Below are 19,413 nucleotides of genomic sequence, written 5' to 3' on the forward strand. Positions count from 1 at the left end.
ATTTCCGATACTAGTCACACTACGCAGGGTTTAAAAATGATAAACACACCCCTGTATAAGAGCTTGAACTTTAAAATGGCTTAATCACAATTACAAACACAACAACAAAGGTGGGTCATATTAGGCTGGATGCCAGTCAGCTGTAAATGAGGTCTGGCACTCACAGTACAATCATGTGCAAGTTTTCAAACAGCTAGCCTAACAGAGCTCCAGAGAGGCCAAAGCTGTGCCAAGAAGCAGATGCATGAGCCAAAAACAAACACTGAAAATGTATTTAATTAAATGTAAGGGGAACATGTCTCAGTTGAAAGTAACAAACAGGGATATGTTGGACATCCTGTATACATTAAGTTTAACATAATTGTTTATTGTTGCAACATAATATATCCTCACTCTGCAGAAATTACTGCAATGGTATTTTCTTTGTCTACCCTGAGTATCTGAGGACCTCTTTGCAAAAATTCCAGTACTGCAATACACTGACATGAAACTCAGTGGAGTTTTCATCATTGTTCATTAGAATTAACTTCAAATTCAATTAAAAAAAGTTAATTGTAAGTATGATTCCCTGATTGAATATTTAGATCACAGAGCCAGCAAGAAGTGTTTAAAGGACTATTTGGTTTACACATGCAGAATGAATGCTTGTCACACTTACAGCATATTGCATCTGCAGTATGGTGATTCAGCAGTGACTCAGCATTAAATTATCATAAATGAGTGCACAAAACACTTTAAAGGGAACCAATGGGGTTTTTTTTGTGTGCACATGAAGTCTTGATATAGTATGTGTGTTTTACATACACTGATGACGCTCCATGGCTAAAATGAAATGTAATGAAATTTATTTTTAAATTACATTTCATTTTTTATTTGTTGTCATTTGTTTGTTCAAGTAAGTGTACGTTGAAATGATGGCATTGATTATATAAATGAATTGCCAAACAACTGTTATTAGAAAACAAAAGCAGTAATTTAGCTGAAAGCACATGCAAATGAGATCAAATCAGCTTCTTCACCATCTAATGAAAATAATTAATCTGATCCAAAATCAGGAGTAGTACATTTGCAATATCATGTAGAATATCATGGTGATTGCATATGTGAATGATATCGTTAATTGGTAAGTGATTTTCTGCATTAGACAGGAAAATTGTGCAAACAACATAATTTCCATGTTTAATTTGGTGCATATTTATTGGGATGGAGTTTTCATAATTTCCTTATCTCTAATACATCAGAATTATTTTTAGCAAATTTATCGTGGCAGAATCTTGATTTCTGTGTGGCACAGCTTACAGCAACTCATAAAATAACTTGTGTGTTGATTTAAAGTCACTGTCAGGTTTTATTGATGGTTAATAAAAGAAAAACGTTCATCGAAATGAGACAGAATATCAGTGGAAATCACTCATAAGTCCCTGGCGGGGGAGAGAGAGAGGAGGGCCAAGCAGGTGACATCTCCAACCATGTCAGCACAGCACATTGGACAACACAGCCCTGCCCTCAGAACCAAACCACAAGATCAACAAGGGCAAAGCTGTTTTCTCTTTGCCCCCAACAGCAACCTGCTGTCCTTTAATGAAGGAGAGTCTGCCCTGGTTGAACTGTTCCATCACATCTGATACTCAATCTTTGGATCTAAACCTTTCCTCCACTCAACCATGACCGTCTTCTCCAGCCTTGGGTTTATCCGCTCTTTGAGTGTCCTACTTGTGATGTTGACTGGTTTGAGCTTGAGCAGTCCCATCAGGTCTCCTGAGAACCATCACAGGGCATCAGTCGGTAGGGATGTGAGTGATAATCCGCTACTTGATGCACAAGACTTTCTGAGCCAGTTTCTGTCCACACTAAACCTCACAGAGCAGAGGCCCCATCCCCGGCCCCTTGCCGCCCGTAAGGAGCCACCAGAGTACATGCTGGAGCTGTACAACCGATTTGCCAATGACCGCACTGCTGTGCCCTCAGCCAACATTGTGCGCAGTTTCAAGAATGAAGGTACAAGCTTCTTTTTGTTTGACAGCACAAAAATCTTGGAAATGTGTGTATTGTGCAAAGAAAATTTGGACATGTTTGCTCATTTTTGTTGTATTATTTAAATAACATGTGAATGGTTTCGAATTCAAACTATTAGGATCCTGTTTGACTTCCCAAAGAAATTATTTAATTGTTTAAACATTTTATGATTTAACATGAATGTGGAAGAGTGCATTTCTATTGTTTTTTTAAAATAATGAAGTTAGGCTTTAAGTAAGTTTTGACAATTTATGGATAATATAATGCAAACAAAATGGTCCAAGGGTATATTAAAACATTGAAAATATAGTTTAACGTTTGTTTTACTACAGAAACATACACAACCTATTGAGACACACTTATTAATATTTTAATTTCAGATTCCTCCCCCTACAGTGTAACAGCCAGGGGTGTAAGGATATATCCCCTGCTGTTCAACATCTCCATGCCCCACCATGAGCACATAACAATAGCTGAGCTTCGCCTTATCACCCTGGTGCAGAGGGCCCAAAGACCGTATGCTGGCCTTGACTGCAAGGTGACCATCTACAAAATACATGAGGGTGTTGCTTGGACAAAAGAGGTGGGGAAAGTAGAGAGAAGGAGGGATAAAGAGGAGGTGGTGGAGATGAAGGATCTGGAGGAACTGGTGACAAAGCATATTCATGCCAAAGATAACAACTGGGTGTCATTTGACCTGACTCATGTGGTTACACTCTGGCGGAAGTCAGGGTTCACAACTCATAGACTGGAGGTTCATATTGCAAATCTGGGGTCAGAAGAGGCAGGGGCCACGCGAGAGGTCACAGAAGAGGACGAAAGTTTGATTGAGATTGATATCGACAGAAGCTTGGAGGGGAAACACAATGCAGTGATGATTGTATTCTCCAATGATCAGAGCAGAGACCACAAACACGACAAGCAAGAGCTCAACCTAATGATTGAACATGAGGATGACCTTCCAGAAAACACGGACTGGAGCCAACAAGCTTTCTGGGGTCACATTAATCACAACGCCGGCCATGCTAACCAGGACGAACCAGACAATCAGTCTCTCCTGCAACTGCAGTCCAACCTTATCTACGACACACCTCCTCGAATCCGTCGCAATGTTAAGAGTGAGCCATGCAAGAGAACCCCACTGTTTGTGGATTTTAAAGACATTGGCTGGGATACATGGGTCATCCAGCCACTGGGCTATGAAGCATATGAGTGCAACGGCGTGTGCAACCCACCTCTGACCTCTGAGGTCTCGCCCACCAAACACGCCATAGTGCAGACACTGCTGAGTATTAAGAAACCGGAGAGAGCATCGCGTGCCTGCTGTGTACCCACTAAGCTGGAGCCCATATCACTTCTTTATCATGATAATGGGGTAATCACTTTTAACCACAAGTATGAAGGCATGGTGGTGGCAGAGTGTGGCTGTAGATAGTCCTGAAGGTGATACTGTTACACAGAAATAGAGACTGTGCACTGATGGATTTAAAGAAAATTAATCTGACATTTCAATCATCTCAGAAACATCTTTCTATCTCTCTATCTATCTATCTATCTATCTATCTATCTATCTATCTATCTATCTGCTCATGTGCTTGTCTCCACAGCATGCAACATCTCAGCAACAGTGGTGTGTAAAAACACAAGTCTGGATTTAGTTGTAAAATGGACTCAAATCTATGCCACATGATGTAAATTTGCGATTGTATAAAGGCAAATCTTCAGTTATTATTATATTAGTATTAGTAGTAATGCTGCAAATCTTGTCCTGAAATGATTTATTATGATATTTGCCAGTTTTTGTATCTTAGCGTGTTTTTGGAGACATTTAATAATTCCTTCTGAGTGACAATATCCTTGCAAATATGGCCTCAGTCCCATCCAACACAGCACTGATATGAATTACAATGACAACCTTCTGAATAATTTAGAAATATGCATGTGGGATCTGAATAAGCACAAAAGATGTACCCTGAAGACAAAGTTTTCAAGGTTCAGAATCTGACAGGAGTGAAGTTTGCATGATGGTTTATTTCAGTGCAGGTGCTGGAACAGAATAGACTGATGGACTGAATCTTCCACACGCCATCTTAATGCAAAGTCTAAATTTATTATTGCAGACGTTTCATCATGCACCTGTCTCAAATCTTTCTTTGTTCCATCTACAACAGAAATGATCCCTAGCACAGAAGTTGAGAAGCTCCAGCTTGTCCAAACCGAACCTATCTACATTTCTACATTTTAGGATCAGATTACAATGATTTGCACTACCGATATGTTTTTTCAACAGGAAAAGTCATTTAATTTCAATTTCAACTGAATCACAGTCCTGCAAAAATGCTTTATAAGTAGTGGCTATACATGCTTCAGATTTATAAATGGTATCATTTGTTCTTGTGCCCTTTGGCATGTTGGAGGCACACGATTTAAAGACTGTGACATTTTTCCTCTTCTTTACTTGCCAAACTTGCAGAAAATGTATTTTCGATGGCTTTTGACCTGGAGAGAATTTCCACAGTGACTTGGAGCTTTTCAGGGCAGTAGCCAATTTCTCTTACCTAACATTGCTGTCAGCTTCTGTGAAAAGTTTCTTTATACCAGCCAATCATCTCTTGCTTTTGGTTCTCGCACAAACATTAATGTAATTATGGTTGTTAAAATAAAATATCTGAAAATAAATCTATTCATTGAGTAATTCTGTTGCTTCATTGTCAGGTAATCACAGCACTCTCCACCTAACAACCTTTAATCCCCGTCCCTCTGGCGTCACATGCCTGGCGGGCCTCTCTCTGCTCGCTTCCATGCCATAGTGATAACAAGGTGTCAGAGCCTGGAGTCTTGTAAACCGTCACTCAGGATGAGACGCCACTCCAAGTGGCAGCATTTGTGAGAACGTGGTGTCAGATTCCTGGTCTCCAACGCCAACATGTTCTATTGACAAAGCTGCCATCAGGTTGCTCTGTGCCCTCTGAACCCTCCCACTTCCTTTTTTTGACACGGGCATGCTGACGCCCTTATCAAGGCCACGGCAACAGTACAAATGGAAAAAAATACATGTCACATCATCACCTAGCTTCTGCTGTTAACAGTTGGAAGCAGATAACAATAATGGAATAACACTGTGGAACTTTCTGACTTAATAGGATCCTCACTCTGCTGGCAGATTTACATAGGCCAAGTGTGCAGGGCAGAGATATCGACTGGCCGTGAACAAATTGATTTCCCAGAGTGAACCTTTTTTAAGACTAGAATTAAGTTTCAACTTGTAGGAAATATTCCTAAAAACAGCAATATTCTTGACTTCTTAGTTTAAGTTCATGTCTCATACTATTGTAAACACATGACTCATCACGAAATGATCCAGAAAACTGAGGATTTGACACTTTGGACATCCTGTTGATCAGAGCTGGCTCTGGCATTGTAAACACCTAGTTTATTTTATTTGTAGCTTTGTAGGAGCTATGCCGTAGGCTGCAATATCTTTAATAAAAATAAACTTAATCAACCTGTTACAGATTTTTTTCTTAGGTGGTTAGTGCTGCCAGTGCAACCAGACCCAATGTTGATAATATTTTGCACATCAGACACCTTGACCACCTTGAGGGTGCCATAAAAACTGGCCTTATAACAGCAAAAAAGGGTTACTAAAACACTAGAAAACATCTTCAGCACAGCATACAGCTAAATGACTTGTCAAGTACCCTCCACCTTAAAAGAATTAGGTTTGCTCTGAAACTTAATGATTTCAGGAAAATTAGTCCCCCCTTCATTTCTTTGAAGTCCACACCAATTCCAATAATAACTCCTCACCAGACAACTCTTAGAGGATTAATCTAATGGCTGCTGGGTAGTTTTTTCCTTTCCTGAATTCATTCAATTTATGCACAGCTGTCTTTTGATTTTCACTACACTGTGAGTTTTTGCGGGTTCCTCATATTCTGTGTTCTGTTTTACTGGAAATCTGAAGCACACAACTGCACCGACTGTGTGAACAATAACAGAGCTTCAATAAAAATACAAATGACAAAAAACAAACAAAAAACACATTGCATTCTCCTGAAAAATAATGAAGTACATTAAAGGCATAATTCATTTTATTTTTATCATTGTAATAACATTAAATTGGGTGGTATATTTTATGAAATACATTTAAAATGATTTGCAGTTACCCTAAACCTAAAGTTAACCTAAACATTTCACATCTAAACATCTGCTAACTGTAATATTGCAGTGTACTAATGGTACAGTCATGGTATCCACACAAATGTTTACCAACATTGTATGTAATTATAATATTTATTACATTTATTATTTGTGTTATAATTTCTTCAAAGCCAGAGAAATCTATGAAAAACAAAACCTTTTAACTGTTTGGGAAAAGATTATAAATACATAAAATGACATTTTAGAAGATTCTTTCATTTAGTATCATTTCTTTTAACTATTTTTAACATGGTCTGGGAGAGGAATTCACAACTGAGTAAAAACATTTGAGCGTGTTAATGTGTGGACAGTTTTGTTCATCACACTGTGCTACTTGTGAACACAAAGCTATTAATGTTCAGGGGTAAGGGGACGCCAAAAACACATGGTTCATGTCATTGGGAGATATAGAAGAGAGAGCATAAGAGAGATTTGGACGAGGGCCTGTAATGTCACATTATATTATAACCACAAGGGGGAGACTTTATATTACAGTACACCACAAAAGAAGAGAGGGTTACAGGCATGCTCTCAAAACCTCAAGTGTTTTGAGAACATAATCCAGGGGTTAGAATAATTTGCAGTCTTGACAAGGTCGGTCATGCATTCAAAATTGAGAATATACTGTTGGCATGCACCTAGCAAATATTAAACAGTATTATTACTCATGGTTTCAAGACTCTCATAAGTTTCATCATCTTACAAGGCGTAATGACATAATATTTCACTGTTGCCAATTTACTGCAATGTCATAATCAATGTTAGTTCAATGTATATTAAACATTCTTATATGCATTTTTCCAAATGTGTATGTTAGAGATAACTATTAATGGCTGAACTCTTCCACTTTTAAAGGCCTAAATCCAGATAAAAGAACATTTTTAAAAGTTATTTCGTGTCATTGTCAAGGACATATTAACCTGCTTTGGGGCCCTAGGGCAGAGAAGAGCTGTAGGCCCTCAATCCTCCAACTCTCTGAGTATTGTACTGTGTATTTAATCTGTCATCTTTAATAATGAGCAGGTTCTATTCTCGGAAACCAACCAGTGCTAAAGTACTGGTCATACAATGAGAGGGTAATAATTTTGGACCAGTCTTTAGTTCCCTATCATTTTGGTTGATTGGCTACTTTTGTGGTACATGTACTATAAACCAAGTGATACACAGTTACCCAAAGGCCCTTGAGGGTCTGAGGTCAAGGATCAGTTTCCCACTTTGCTTAGTTATTAATACAGCCCTAACTGGTCTGGTCATTGTTTATTGGAATTTAGACTTTTAGATTTTAAAGTCCCCCTCTACTCAAAAATATGTTTTTCTTCTTGTTCCTAACTTGAATGTTTAAGCTTCTCTGTGCAGAATGATGTATGTGCAGAGTTTGACACTAGAAGGCTGCTTTCACATTTATTGGCTGAAAGTTTCTCTGTGCTCAAATTCCAGTTTTAAGGGGTGGGCCTATAAACATGATTTGTGACATCACAAATAGTTTGGAAGCCAATCCTGGTCCAATATTCAATGTAGACAAGTGTGATGTGGAAACTTAAAACCTCCAGTGCACAAACACTGATAATAGACTTTACAGTGAAGTAGATGCTATTTTAAGGATTGTAACAAGATAATTTAACGTTTTTTGTAGAAAAACCATATCAGACACAACTTATTATTCAACGAGTATTTTATATACATCTTAAAACTTGTCTGGAGAGGATTTGACTTTGTTGTCTTTTGACAATGAAACAAACTATGTATCATACAAAAATCTAATTGGAGTGGAAAACAAGGCACACATTTTCAGGTGTAATGGAACATTTGGTGCAATGCACACTAAAAATGAGCCTTTATAGTGTAATATATGGGCACAGGTATGTAAACTGTGTGTGTAGAAGTATTTAATGGGATTTATTTATTTATACTAGCGGTATTGGGAATGTTACTTTTGAAATGTAATAGTTTACAGATTAACCCTGTTAAAAATGTAATAGGTTATATAACTATTATAACTAGTAAGTAATTATAATTACTTCATCAAAGTAATGTAACTAATTACATTTGATTATTTTTTGATTAATTTTCTAACAAATGTCTGTAGATGTTTCCTGACATTGAGCATTTCCATGTTGACAGTATTTTCACTGCTGGTAAACAAGCTTTACACTGTACAGTTAGAGCCCTTTTCTGATTTCAGAAGGAAAATATTGTTTAATTTCCAGCACTGAGAGGCATTCTTGTCCCACGACATGGCCACCTGCCTTGACGTGGTCGGCTGGTCGCAAGTATGGCAGACTCAGGTTGCTTAGAGCAATGAGCATTGATTTGATTGACAGATGAGAGGCAGTAGTGTAAACCGTGTAGTTAGGCTATATAAGCTCAATACGATGTTACAGAAATATGATGTGACACTGACCAACAATCTGTCGGTCTTTTTGAGGGGCAGGTAGCAGGCCTCCTAGTTCGAGAGAGCAGCAGTTTGTTCAGTCTCGTTCAATTTAACTTGCCTCCTGTCTTGACTCAAGTCCGATTAAATCGCTTCTCGTTCACTCATACGTCCTAGTTCGAGAGAACGGTTCATTTGATCTCGTTCAGTGAGTAGCTGCCAGGCTGTCTCAACTCGAGTCACTCACTGATGCTCTTGTTCAAGACAATGATTCCTCCTCATTCATTGGTGCTTAAGGTTAGATAAAGGTTAAGGTTAGGATTAGAGTTAGGGTTAGGTTAAGGTTAAGATTAGTGTACAAATCTCACGAGAGTTTCGCAAATTGTCCCTCCGGCTCATCCAACCATGTAAGCCATTCTACCCTTGATGGTGTTGCACTGAAATTTGTCTTTACTGACCCACATTGTCCAGAAATATATGCCAAAAGAAGGCGTTTCTGCAGGGCGAAAAGATGCAAAGTAACAGAATGAATGTTATATTCTACATATAAGCTTTTTACTGAAAACAATATATTTAGATTTAATCCCTTTGTAATCACCAACATTTTGATTAGTAACTGTAATTCAATTACATATTTTTTCTCAGTAACTGTAACAGATTACAATTACATTTATTTTGTAATTTAATTATGTAACATTGTTACATGTAATTAGTTACTCCCTCACACTGTGTACTAGGGATGGGCAGATTCACTGATTCCCATCAGTGCACCAGCATAAATGTTCACGATGGAATCACCCTGATTAAAAAAGTGTGCATTGGATACAGTTTGGGATGAACTGGTGATGCATCGTTTCTAACATCTTTGCATTGGTAAAATCTGATTTATTTATATATAATTATTATTAGAGGCCCTATGCCTTTATTAATTTAGAAATGGGACCAATAATTTGTGACCAATAATTTGATATTTAGATTGATTCCTCCTCTCTAAACTGTTTGTCAAACGTGCTAGCATGCTACAGCTGTGGTGCGCTGCCAAAACGTCCCGGGTGGAACTTGCGCACTAGAATTATTGTTCTGCGTGTTGGAGTAAGTGGATTATTAATCTATTTTGACAGTAACTGTTTGGGTCATGGAGCATATGCATTTAAACTGGAGACAGAGAACACTACACTACAAAGGACTTGTGAAAAGGCCTGTTTGTGAAAGGTCCAAGTGTTATTGTAGAGGTCAAAAAGAAACAGATACTAGAGAGACAAGTATGCAGTACTAGAGAAACAAATATGTAATGTAAAAATGGCATTTCTGGGTTAATTTATGATTTGCTGTATTCTTACGAAATAAAATCAAACTCAGTATCATTAGTATCATTCTTTTGCATTGCCTTGAGTTGAATCGCATTGTATTGCGTTGAATCGCATTGTGTTGAATCAAATTGTGTCGAATCGCACCGAATTGCAATAGGGGTGAATCGTATCGTATCGTATCGCATTGGTAGTTGCTTCCTATGTGTCTTTATCGGATTGTTGGCAATGCATCGAGATGCTTATCGCATCAGCCTCAGTGATGGAGATGCACACCCCCACTGTGTACTAGTCAGGGCCCGAGTTATGGGCTGTAATCAGTAGAGGAGTGGTCCTTCACTGGTGGGGGATTCCTCACGCTCTGTGACTCCAGTGACTCGAAATCCCGACTGTGTTTAGTGAGTTCTGGAGTCAGTAAAGAAGTCAAACCTCACATCTCAACAGCAGCGCCGCGCCACGCCTGTCACATTTCACGCGTGCATGCGCAGTGGGAGCGGTGTGGGTGGAGAGCAATTTGTTGTTTATTTTCGTGGCCAGCTAACCAGTAAATGTGTTGTTGTTAGCTTACAATGTATATATATATTTATAGATATAGCCAAGTGTAAATATAAACGAGTACGCGTTTAGCTAATATGAGACTTTAACATCTCGTGAGGTAGCTGATTAGGACCATTATAGAAGAAGGTTAGCGAGCTAACGAGAGGCTGATGAATGTCTTTTAGCATTAGCTGTTAGCCCAGCTAGCCAAAATAACAGTAACGCAAGCTAACGCTTAGCGAAATTTAGGCAGCTAAAGCCACCCACTTATCATCCTCTACCGCCGGTTCTCAGAGCGCTGCTGTGTGGAGAAATCACTGTAAGTCCACAAATCAGTATCTGCTTGGTTCAGCTGATGATAGGAAACACACATTCTAACGTTATTTAACGTTACGGTAAACCCAGTGACGGCTAACGCTAACAGATAACCACTCAAAATTAGCTAGGTAATGTTAGCTAGAGTTAATGCTCTTATGCAATAGCACTTTTACAACAAATGTGTATTAACTTGAATCGAATATCCGTAAGTAATAACAGAACAGATTAATTCAGGTCATGTTGGGTTGCATACAATTATCGGAAGCATGGTTAAGGGAGGACACGCTAGGTTACCTGTGTAGATCTGGTACCCATCAAGGCTAACGTTTGCTGTGAAAATGCTCTTAAAAACCTAACATTAACCTATTGTCCACTTTACTTTCATCTGAAAATATCAAACCAATTCGAGAAAATGAACAAACAGTTTCCGGTGCCTTAACAATGTTTCACTTTACATTTCAGACAAGATGTATTGGCCATATTTGCAGATGATGGCAAGTGAGGGTTTCTGCTTGCATGAATCTGAACTTTATTGCAGTGGTTACCAGTTTTAATTCACATTTATGCAAAAGTTATTATTGGTGTAAAATGTCATGTCAATCAGGGACAACCTAAAACGTTTTATCTTTTTAGATATTGAGAGTGGCCTGGGTATTTAAGGTACAACAAATTGACTTTAAAGAGAGTTGAACATGATCAGCAGGTCTCTAAAAATAAGTGATGGTATTACACAGATGCACTGTGAAATTGTGGTTAGCATCTCATCTAAATTCTCAGTCACTGCTGTGTCTTAGGTTGTTAAGCTTGCATTGTGTCAACAGTAATTTAACTTTGACTCTTCCTTATGTAAAGGCATAGAGGATACAGCTGGAAAGCCTCCCCAAGGTTGAAACCTAAGGAGCAAGATGTCAATCACGAACACTCCCACAAGTAACGATGCCTGCCTGAGCATTGTGCATAGCCTGATGTGCCACCGGCAGGGAGGAGAGAGCGAAAGCTTTGCTAAGCGAGCTATCGAGAGTCTTGTCAAGAAACTGAAGGAGAAGAAAGATGAGCTTGATTCCCTTATCACAGCCATCACTACAAATGGAGCTCATCCCAGCAAGTGTGTAACCATACAGCGAACTTTAGATGGACGCCTACAGGTATAGTAGCAGATATATAGCAGCAAATTTGTTTTGTATTACACTCCTTGTAATCGTAAAAGAATGTTATCAATCTGTCTCATTGTATCCTCTTCTCTGTGCTTTAGGTTGCAGGGCGGAAAGGTTTTCCTCATGTTGTCTATGCTCGGCTGTGGCGGTGGCCTGATCTACACAAGAATGAATTAAAACATGTGAAATATTGCCAGTATGCCTTTGACCTCAAATGTGACAATGTGTGTGTCAACCCATACCACTACGAGAGGGTTGTCTCTCCAGGCATTGGTAAGAATCACTGGTTTGTTAGAGTTGACTAGATCTTATTGTTTTAGGTTATTAAATTATTATTGATTTTTTGACCTACATAAATGTTCTTAGTAATCTATCCTCTTAATGTTTTCACAGACTTATCAGGACTGACCCTTTCCACTTCAGGTAAGGAAGTGCCACAGTTTTTGTCTTTTCTTTTTGATGGTTTGGGGGGCGTAAAACAGTCTTATTTATGTCTGTTGTCTTCTGGTAGGACCACTCTTGGTAAAGGATGAGTATGACTATGATAACCAGCCGTCTCACTCCAGCTCTGAAAGCCACCTGCAGACTATCCAGCATCCCCCGTCAAGGCCAGGTCCACCAGAACCCTTCAGCAGCCCCGCTCTACTCCCCTCATCGGAGGGCACCAGTTCAGCTTCAACCTCTGCTTTCTCTACCATCAGTGCTGGACCCTCAAGTGAGACACCACATAAAAAAACACAACAAACAAAGCAAAATGAAAAACAAAATGCTGTAAAAATTTCAATTTTTTGTCATTGTACAAGTGGGTTTAGGTCATTTTAAAACAGCTTTTAAAAAAAATAAATAAAATAAAATAAGGGATTACTTTTCCCCAGCAAAACAGTTTGAATTTTGAAGTGGATAAAGTTACTGTTAATGCAGCAAAAATTTATTTATAGTATTTAAGTTTGGATCTACAACACAGTTGGCAAAAATTTGGCAACAGAACCGTTTTGAATTTATATTTACAGATCCTCCCCCGAACTGGAGCAGAAACAGCAGCTTCACTCCTGCAGTGCCTCAACATCAGAATGGGCATCTACAGCATCATCCGCCCATGCCTCACACAGGGCATTACTGTGAGTACATGGAATACATGGAAAATTGCAAAACTCAAAAATCAAGCCTGAAAAAAATAGTCCACAAAGACTTGTGCAGCTTGGGGACATTATTAACCTCTAGAAGGGCACAGAGCAGTGATTCTAGGACAGGACAGATCTGATATAGGCTGATTCATAAATTACATCAGTGTTAACATATTTATGTGATGGGACCTCCTTAGCTGTTTTCCATATTAAGGGGATTTTACCAGATATAAAAGTTGATTGAAAAATGGGTAAAAGTGATACCAGCAGCACCAAGACATCATTAGTTTACTTCAAAACAGTTGTTTCCAGCAGACTTTCTTATATTATTAATACATTATACTTTGTAACTGTGGTTGAAGTGAAGATTAGCCATAGATATTAGGTCAGCCTCCACCCCTGACAACTCATGGCATTAATATTATTACACAATTTGTGCTAATTTCTAACATCTCACATCTTTCACATCCAAAATTGCTTGTTTATATTTCATTTTTATGTGTTATTGCAGGGCCTGTTACTAATGAAATAGCGTTCCAGCCCCCCATATCCAATCACCCTGGTGAGTACTGAGCTGCAGATGGAAGACTCTCCATATACTTAAGTAACGTATCACAAAACTGTAACAAAATCAGTGCAACCCCGTTGACCTGACTTTGCTTGTTGCTTTGTTCCAGCCCCAGAATACTGGTGCTCCATTGCGTACTTTGAGATGGATGTCCAGGTTGGGGAGACGTTTAAGGTGCCATCCACATGTCCGATAGTGACAGTGGATGGCTATGTGGATCCCTCGGGAGGTGATCGTTTCTGCTTGGGCCAGCTGAGCAATGTCCACAGGACAGAGAACATAGAGAGAGCAAGGTACTCAGCCACATGCTTGGAGGTAGTATAATTATATAGCTCACTGAAGCAATTAATGTTTAACGTAGAGGTATGATTAGTGATTGACAGTAATTGAAAGTGATGTCATGTCTCTCTTCTCTGACTGTCTTTGCTTACCACTTGTCCTCTCTCCTCTCTGTTTTTTTTTTTTAGGCTCCACATTGGCAAAGGTGTGCAGCTGGAGTGCAAAGGTGAAGGAGACGTCTGGGTGCGCTGTTTGAGTGATCATGCGGTGTTCGTGCAGAGCTATTACCTGGACCGAGAGGCCGGTCGTGCTCCTGGAGATGCAGTTCACAAGATCTACCCCAGTGCTTACATAAAGGTGAGATACAGAACCATGCTCATACAGTGAAAAGCAGAAATGTTTCAAATAATTCAGTCATAATGCCATTCAAGCTCTAAATTGAGGGAGGTGTTGCCATTCTAAAAAGTAACTCTTATGTTTCTCATAGTAGGAGTAACCATAATCGCAGTATAATGTGTGGAGCATCCTGTTGTTCGTTGTATTATATATTCATTTTTGTCATTTTTGACAAATTATGCTTGGTGTTCATTCTATTCCTTGTGCTCTCACCAGGTGTTTGACTTGCGTCAGTGCCACAGGCAGATGCAGCAGCAGGCAGCAACAGCTCAAGCAGCAGCTGCAGCCCAGGCAGCAGCGGTGGCTGGGAACATTCCCGGGCCTGGCTCTGTGGGAGGCATTGCCCCTGCCATCAGTGAGTGTTCCTACTGCTGCACTTACCCTTCAACAAGTGTATTATTACTGCTTTTCATCATCATCCTCCATGGGTATTTTCAGTCCAAATTAATATAAGGGACTTTCTTATTTCACTTACTCCATGCACAGCATTGTGAGCAAGACAATTATAGAACAGCACAAGCAGAAGAAAAGCAATCAGCAGACATCGTCAGTTAATGATGAAGAAAAGAAAAAAGTGAGATTAATGTAAGAATCAGTCAACATATCTTCACTAAATTGAATCTGCTTCACTCATTTTAATTTAGCCATGCTTTAGCCAAGATTTGCAGATGTATTATGTTGGAAAATATAATTACTGGGTAGGGATGTGTTGTCAACATATACAGTAAAAAAAAAAGACCAACAATATTTTAGTCTCTAAGATATGGCTAAAGGGCTGGATGTAGTCTAGAATGTACACAGACCAAGATGCGAAATGTATAAATTGACCTTTATATGGCATCGATGTTTCTTTGTTGCCATTTTACAGTCTTGACAGTGAAGTCAGTCAATCATGGAGTGAGAAGCCAGAGGGGCAGATTTGACAATATGATGATATAACATAAAAGCTTGTGAGATATGTTTGATAATATTGAATAATTAACTAACAAAAGTAACACAATGTTCAGTAAACGAGAAAGTTTGGTCATTGTATAGCCATGAGCATAAATGGGCCCATGCTTCTGTGGTTCAGATCATCTGATTGGGAAAGTTGGAGTTGACGTTATGGCTTTAGAACAAACTTTCATTGTATTCCAAGCTTCTTACAAAATTATTTCAGCATTGACATGCTTAACAATGACTTTCTACGTAGCTGTTTGTCTATCTAGTACATGTTCCAACTCTTACTAAAACAGTAACTTAGCTAACATGTCTCTGCAAGGTTTGGCCTTTACGTAGTTCCACATCGATTTAATTGTCGCTGCCTGTAATTCCCCTGCAGGTTTGTCTGCTGCTGCTGGCATTGGGGTTGATGACCTGCGTAGGCTGTGCATCCTGCGGATGAGCTTCGTGAAAGGCTGGGGGCCTGACTACCCACGGCAAAGCATCAAAGAGACGCCCTGCTGGATTGAGATCCATTTACACCGAGCTCTGCAACTACTGGATGAAGTTCTGCACACCATGCCCATAGCTGACCCTCAACCTCTTGACTGAGTTTGAAGGCATAAACTGTACGAAAAACAAACAAACAAACAAAAAAAAATCTGACTCTACTTTTAACAGACCACTCCACATATAGGCTTGGATCGCCAAAGGAGGACTGCAGGGAAGCCTAGCTGAGTAGGTTGTAGGAGTAAAAACAAGGAAGTTAAAGGCCGGCAGTATACTCCGAACACACTGCTTTAAAATCCAGCACTGCAAGCAGTTCCCAGTATACTGAGCGAGACTCCAGGTCTGTAAATTCGGTGACTTCCAAACAAAAGCTGGAGGAACATGTGAGTCACACTGGGAGGAGTTGTGGTACACTGGAAACATGCTGCCAAGAGGATGCGCATGAAAAAGGAAGGAATTGGAACTGCAGAACAGCGTGAAAATCTCAACATCTCACTTTGACATGAATCAAAGAATGTGTCCACACTGAGATTAAAAGATGCAAAAAGTGTCTCAATCATTTAATTAACCATTAGTGCGGTACAAAAGCATTGTGTCACCACAACACAGTGTAAGGTGTCAAACAAGAACCAATTCACTCTTCTTTTTCTGTCCACATTTAGTTTATTTAATATTTAAGATTTTTAGATGTATAGAGTCCCCTCAACTGAGTGACAAGAGGACAAACTATTTGGCTTAAAACGTGGTGCTTTGTATTGGATGCAAACCTGATAATTTACCCTGTCTGAACAAACTAAATTTGATTTCAGCTGGAGTATACTGCCGGTCCAGTCCTCCTTCATCGGCTCTTCGGTGCTGATATGGCTTCATGTAAGTGGAGTTTTTATTCCCCTCCCCTCACAGATCAGGACATTTATGTAAAATCATGTTATTCATTACTCATGTTCTCGTAAGGATGTAATCTTAAATATTTTTCAATTCTGACAGTCCTTGTTTTTGTGTTTTTTTTTGATTTATATTCCCCTTTGAATAGTTGTTTTTAACGAGAGCATTTGAAAAGCTTGTTTTAGCTTCTCTTTCAAGACCATTAAACCGTTCCATTATCCTACAACCAGTCAAGGCTGTTATGACATTATGAAGTGATGTTTTTCTATGGACGTTTTTCACACCCCAAAGTTTATTCGAAATATTTTCAAAAGGAAACGGTTGATAAGACAAATCTGTGTAATATCATTATTTGTAATAGTCATTTTTTAATTAGATGCCCACATAGTGTCCATTAGCACTTTATTAATTTGTTAAAGTATTTTGTCTTGTTTCATAGTCTCATGTGTGGTTACTTGTATCCATATAATCTTCTAGCATAGTTGAAACGTATTTTCTTGCTAATGATGATCTTGGTGAGATCCATGGAAATTGTGATACACTGCGCAAAATGTATGTTTTGTGGGTAACACTTTATTTTACAGATCCCTTCATTTTATACTAATTTTCTGAAAATGTAAAAGAGTAATTTCTAACAGTTAATTGTTTGGGACATTTTGCAAAACATTTTGGTGCAATTTGGTACAAATGATAAGACAACGATGAACGATATATTAGCACATGAGGTTGTTTCTAAAAAATGCTATGAGTGAGCATCTATGAACAATTTCGGTAATTTACGGATCCCTCACTTTCCTTTTCCAGGACATATTTTCAACAATTTCCTAAAAGTAGCTTCAGTGTTACAGCTAAAAAGGGTTTTTAATAAATAATCTAATATGCCAATGTCTTATTTGATACACAAAACTACACAAGACTCTAATTCATTAATATTTTTTGCAAATGAACAACTACATATGAATCCAAATATAATGAGCGAGACCTTGTACCAAACAAACAAACCAACCTAGCACTTATCATTTTTAACAAATTGCACCAGCCTTTCTGTAAAATGCCCTAAAAACGAACCATTACATCCTAGCAAATTACGCAGGAAACTTCAAGATTAGTCTAAAATCAAGGGACCTGCAAATGCACTCATCTACTGCAGGTTTGAAAGATGTGTTCAGCTGTATTTTGGTAAAATAATGAGGGTTTGAAACACACAGAGATTATAAATATACAGCAGCACCACTGTACTTAATGTAAGACTGAACTACAATTTAACAACCACCTTTCAAACCTACAGGGTGAGTATTTGATACTCAAAGGCATCTTTTGGGTGGAGTATGGCTTTAACATGGCTCACCGCCACCCATTTTAATTTGAGTTTTACTTGGATGACACTATTCTAGACAATAGCTGAGCAAAGGAAGCGAGGAATGAACTGTGAGAGGAAGCGTAAGCCATACTGATGCCAAATATACCCTATGAAACATGAAAAGGTTATCAGACTGCAGTCATTTCAGTGTTTTGTCGCTTGTAAAACTGAATGATTTTAGTTTTTGCTCAGCACTCTTGATCAAACAATATTTTGGTATTTGGAGCTCTGTTTACCTACAGCTGTTGCAGTATTTTATACTCTTTTTGCTACCTTTACATTGATGAACCACTCTGGTCATGACTGAAAATGATTGGAAAAAAAAAAAAAAAAAAATGCTGTACAATTTTCAGGAAATGCAAGCTCATGCTCATCTTAATCTTTACAATGTCAAACATTCTGAATCCATACTGAGTTTGAATGATATTGGTGTTTATATGTATGAATATGGTTGAATAAAATTTAATGGGCTAACACTATTGTTTAGCAGCCATTAAATCTTTTTAAAGTGGAATTTGATTAATGCATAGAAGTTATGAGAAAGGACACTTGACTTTGAACAAGAAAACGTTTATTACTGCAAAGACAAGTCACAAATTTTAAGAAAACAACACTAAGAAGCTAGCCTGAGCTGAGATCTGAAATATTCAGAAAACCAAACTACATGTGTCTTTAATAGTTTCTATATTCATCAATACGACACACTAAATGATAATGTCTTTATAAATATAAAAGTCCCCCAATTGTCCTCGTTTTTTATGTAAAATACACAATACAAATCACCCTACACGCATTGGTTTGCTTGCCAATTTGAAAAGATACAGTATATGAAGAAAACTTAACGGCACACAGAAAGAAAGTCACATGAAATTTGTGTGTATATATTATATCAGATACTATACATTATCCAAAAAAAAAAAAAAAAAAAAAGAAATCACACTTTAGCCAACATATCTGATAAAATGTTCACCAAAAGAACAAATCAAATAATTAGGACACAAATAAATATACCTTTTCAGTTTTTGATATATACATATTTTTGTCTAGGGTGAATCAAAATAAAAACCTTCCCCAAATGCCACTGCCAAATGCTTGTGCTTGCATTAGAGCGCGCTACAGATGGCCACGACTCACTAGACTGTCAAATGGCACTTGAAAACATCCAAATACAAATCTCAAACAGGTCACAGCATTCAGAAAATATCATTTGACAAAAGAAATCACGATCATGAGAAAACAAGTCGTAAGAGAGCATTTTTTACTTACAGTGGCTCTCCTTAATTAACCGATAGTTCTATACAATAAAAAGCCGTCTTCAGGTAATCTACCACGTGTAAACTACTAAGTGTTTGTGTGTGTCTGTGGTGTTGCGTCCAGTTAATAATAAATAGTCCAGACTAAGGACAGATCTTTATGTTTCCTCAGCCTTGGTGTCTTCTCAGCGGCAGCACCTGTGCAATGAAA

At 38.4% G+C, this 19,413-nt stretch overlaps 2 protein-coding genes across 3 annotated transcripts; both read left to right on the forward strand.

The window, feature by feature from the left end:
- The first annotated feature begins 1,498 nt into the window (after positions 1–1,498).
- Positions 1,499–4,711, forward strand: LOC137171283 (bone morphogenetic protein 10-like). The gene is made up of 2 exons (XM_067575208.1): positions 1,499–1,998; positions 2,397–4,711. Exons 1-2 carry the CDS (start codon positions 1,665–1,667, stop codon positions 3,449–3,451), a joined length of 1,389 nt encoding a protein of 462 aa, XP_067431309.1. The 5' UTR covers positions 1,499–1,664; the 3' UTR covers positions 3,452–4,711.
- Positions 4,712–10,276: 5,565 nt separating this feature from the next.
- On the forward strand, positions 10,277–18,428 carry smad4a (SMAD family member 4a). 2 transcript variants are annotated; one of them, XM_067575207.1, is made up of 11 exons: positions 10,277–10,295; positions 11,605–11,897; positions 12,005–12,179; positions 12,300–12,329; positions 12,418–12,621; positions 12,917–13,024; positions 13,542–13,592; positions 13,708–13,891; positions 14,066–14,234; positions 14,490–14,628; positions 15,595–18,428. In XM_067575207.1, exons 2-11 carry the CDS (start codon positions 11,658–11,660, stop codon positions 15,804–15,806), a joined length of 1,512 nt encoding a protein of 503 aa, XP_067431308.1. In that variant the 5' UTR covers positions 10,277–10,295; positions 11,605–11,657; the 3' UTR covers positions 15,807–18,428. The 2 variants fall into 2 exon arrangements, with proteins under 2 accessions (XP_067431308.1, XP_067431307.1); XM_067575206.1 differs by lacking the exon at positions 10,277–10,295 and adding an exon at positions 10,367–10,753.
- The last annotated feature ends 985 nt before the right edge of the window (positions 18,429–19,413 follow it).

This window comes from Thunnus thynnus, chromosome 19 (genome assembly GCF_963924715.1).
Source record: "Thunnus thynnus chromosome 19, fThuThy2.1, whole genome shotgun sequence".
Taxonomy (NCBI): Eukaryota; Metazoa; Chordata; class Actinopteri; order Scombriformes; family Scombridae; genus Thunnus; species Thunnus thynnus.

What these genes read in the sequence shown, in the direction of transcription:
- LOC137171283 (XM_067575208.1), top strand. Translation starts at nt 1,665, where the DNA reads ATGACCGTCTTCTCCAGCCTTGGGTTTATCCGCTCTTTGAGTGTCCTA. An exon ending in GCGCAGTTTCAAGAATGAAG is followed by an intron (nt 1,999 to 2,396) that starts GTACAAGCTTCT and finishes TTTTAATTTCAG; the next exon opens with ATTCCTCCCCCTACAGTGTA.
- smad4a (XM_067575207.1), top strand. Translation starts at nt 11,658, where the DNA reads ATGTCAATCACGAACACTCCCACAAGTAACGATGCCTGCCTGAGCATT. An exon ending in GCCTCACACAGGGCATTACT is followed by an intron (nt 13,025 to 13,541) that starts GTGAGTACATGG and finishes GTGTTATTGCAG; the next exon opens with GGCCTGTTACTAATGAAATA. An exon ending in AGGCATTGCCCCTGCCATCA is followed by an intron (nt 14,629 to 15,594) that starts GTGAGTGTTCCT and finishes ATTCCCCTGCAG; the next exon opens with GTTTGTCTGCTGCTGCTGGC.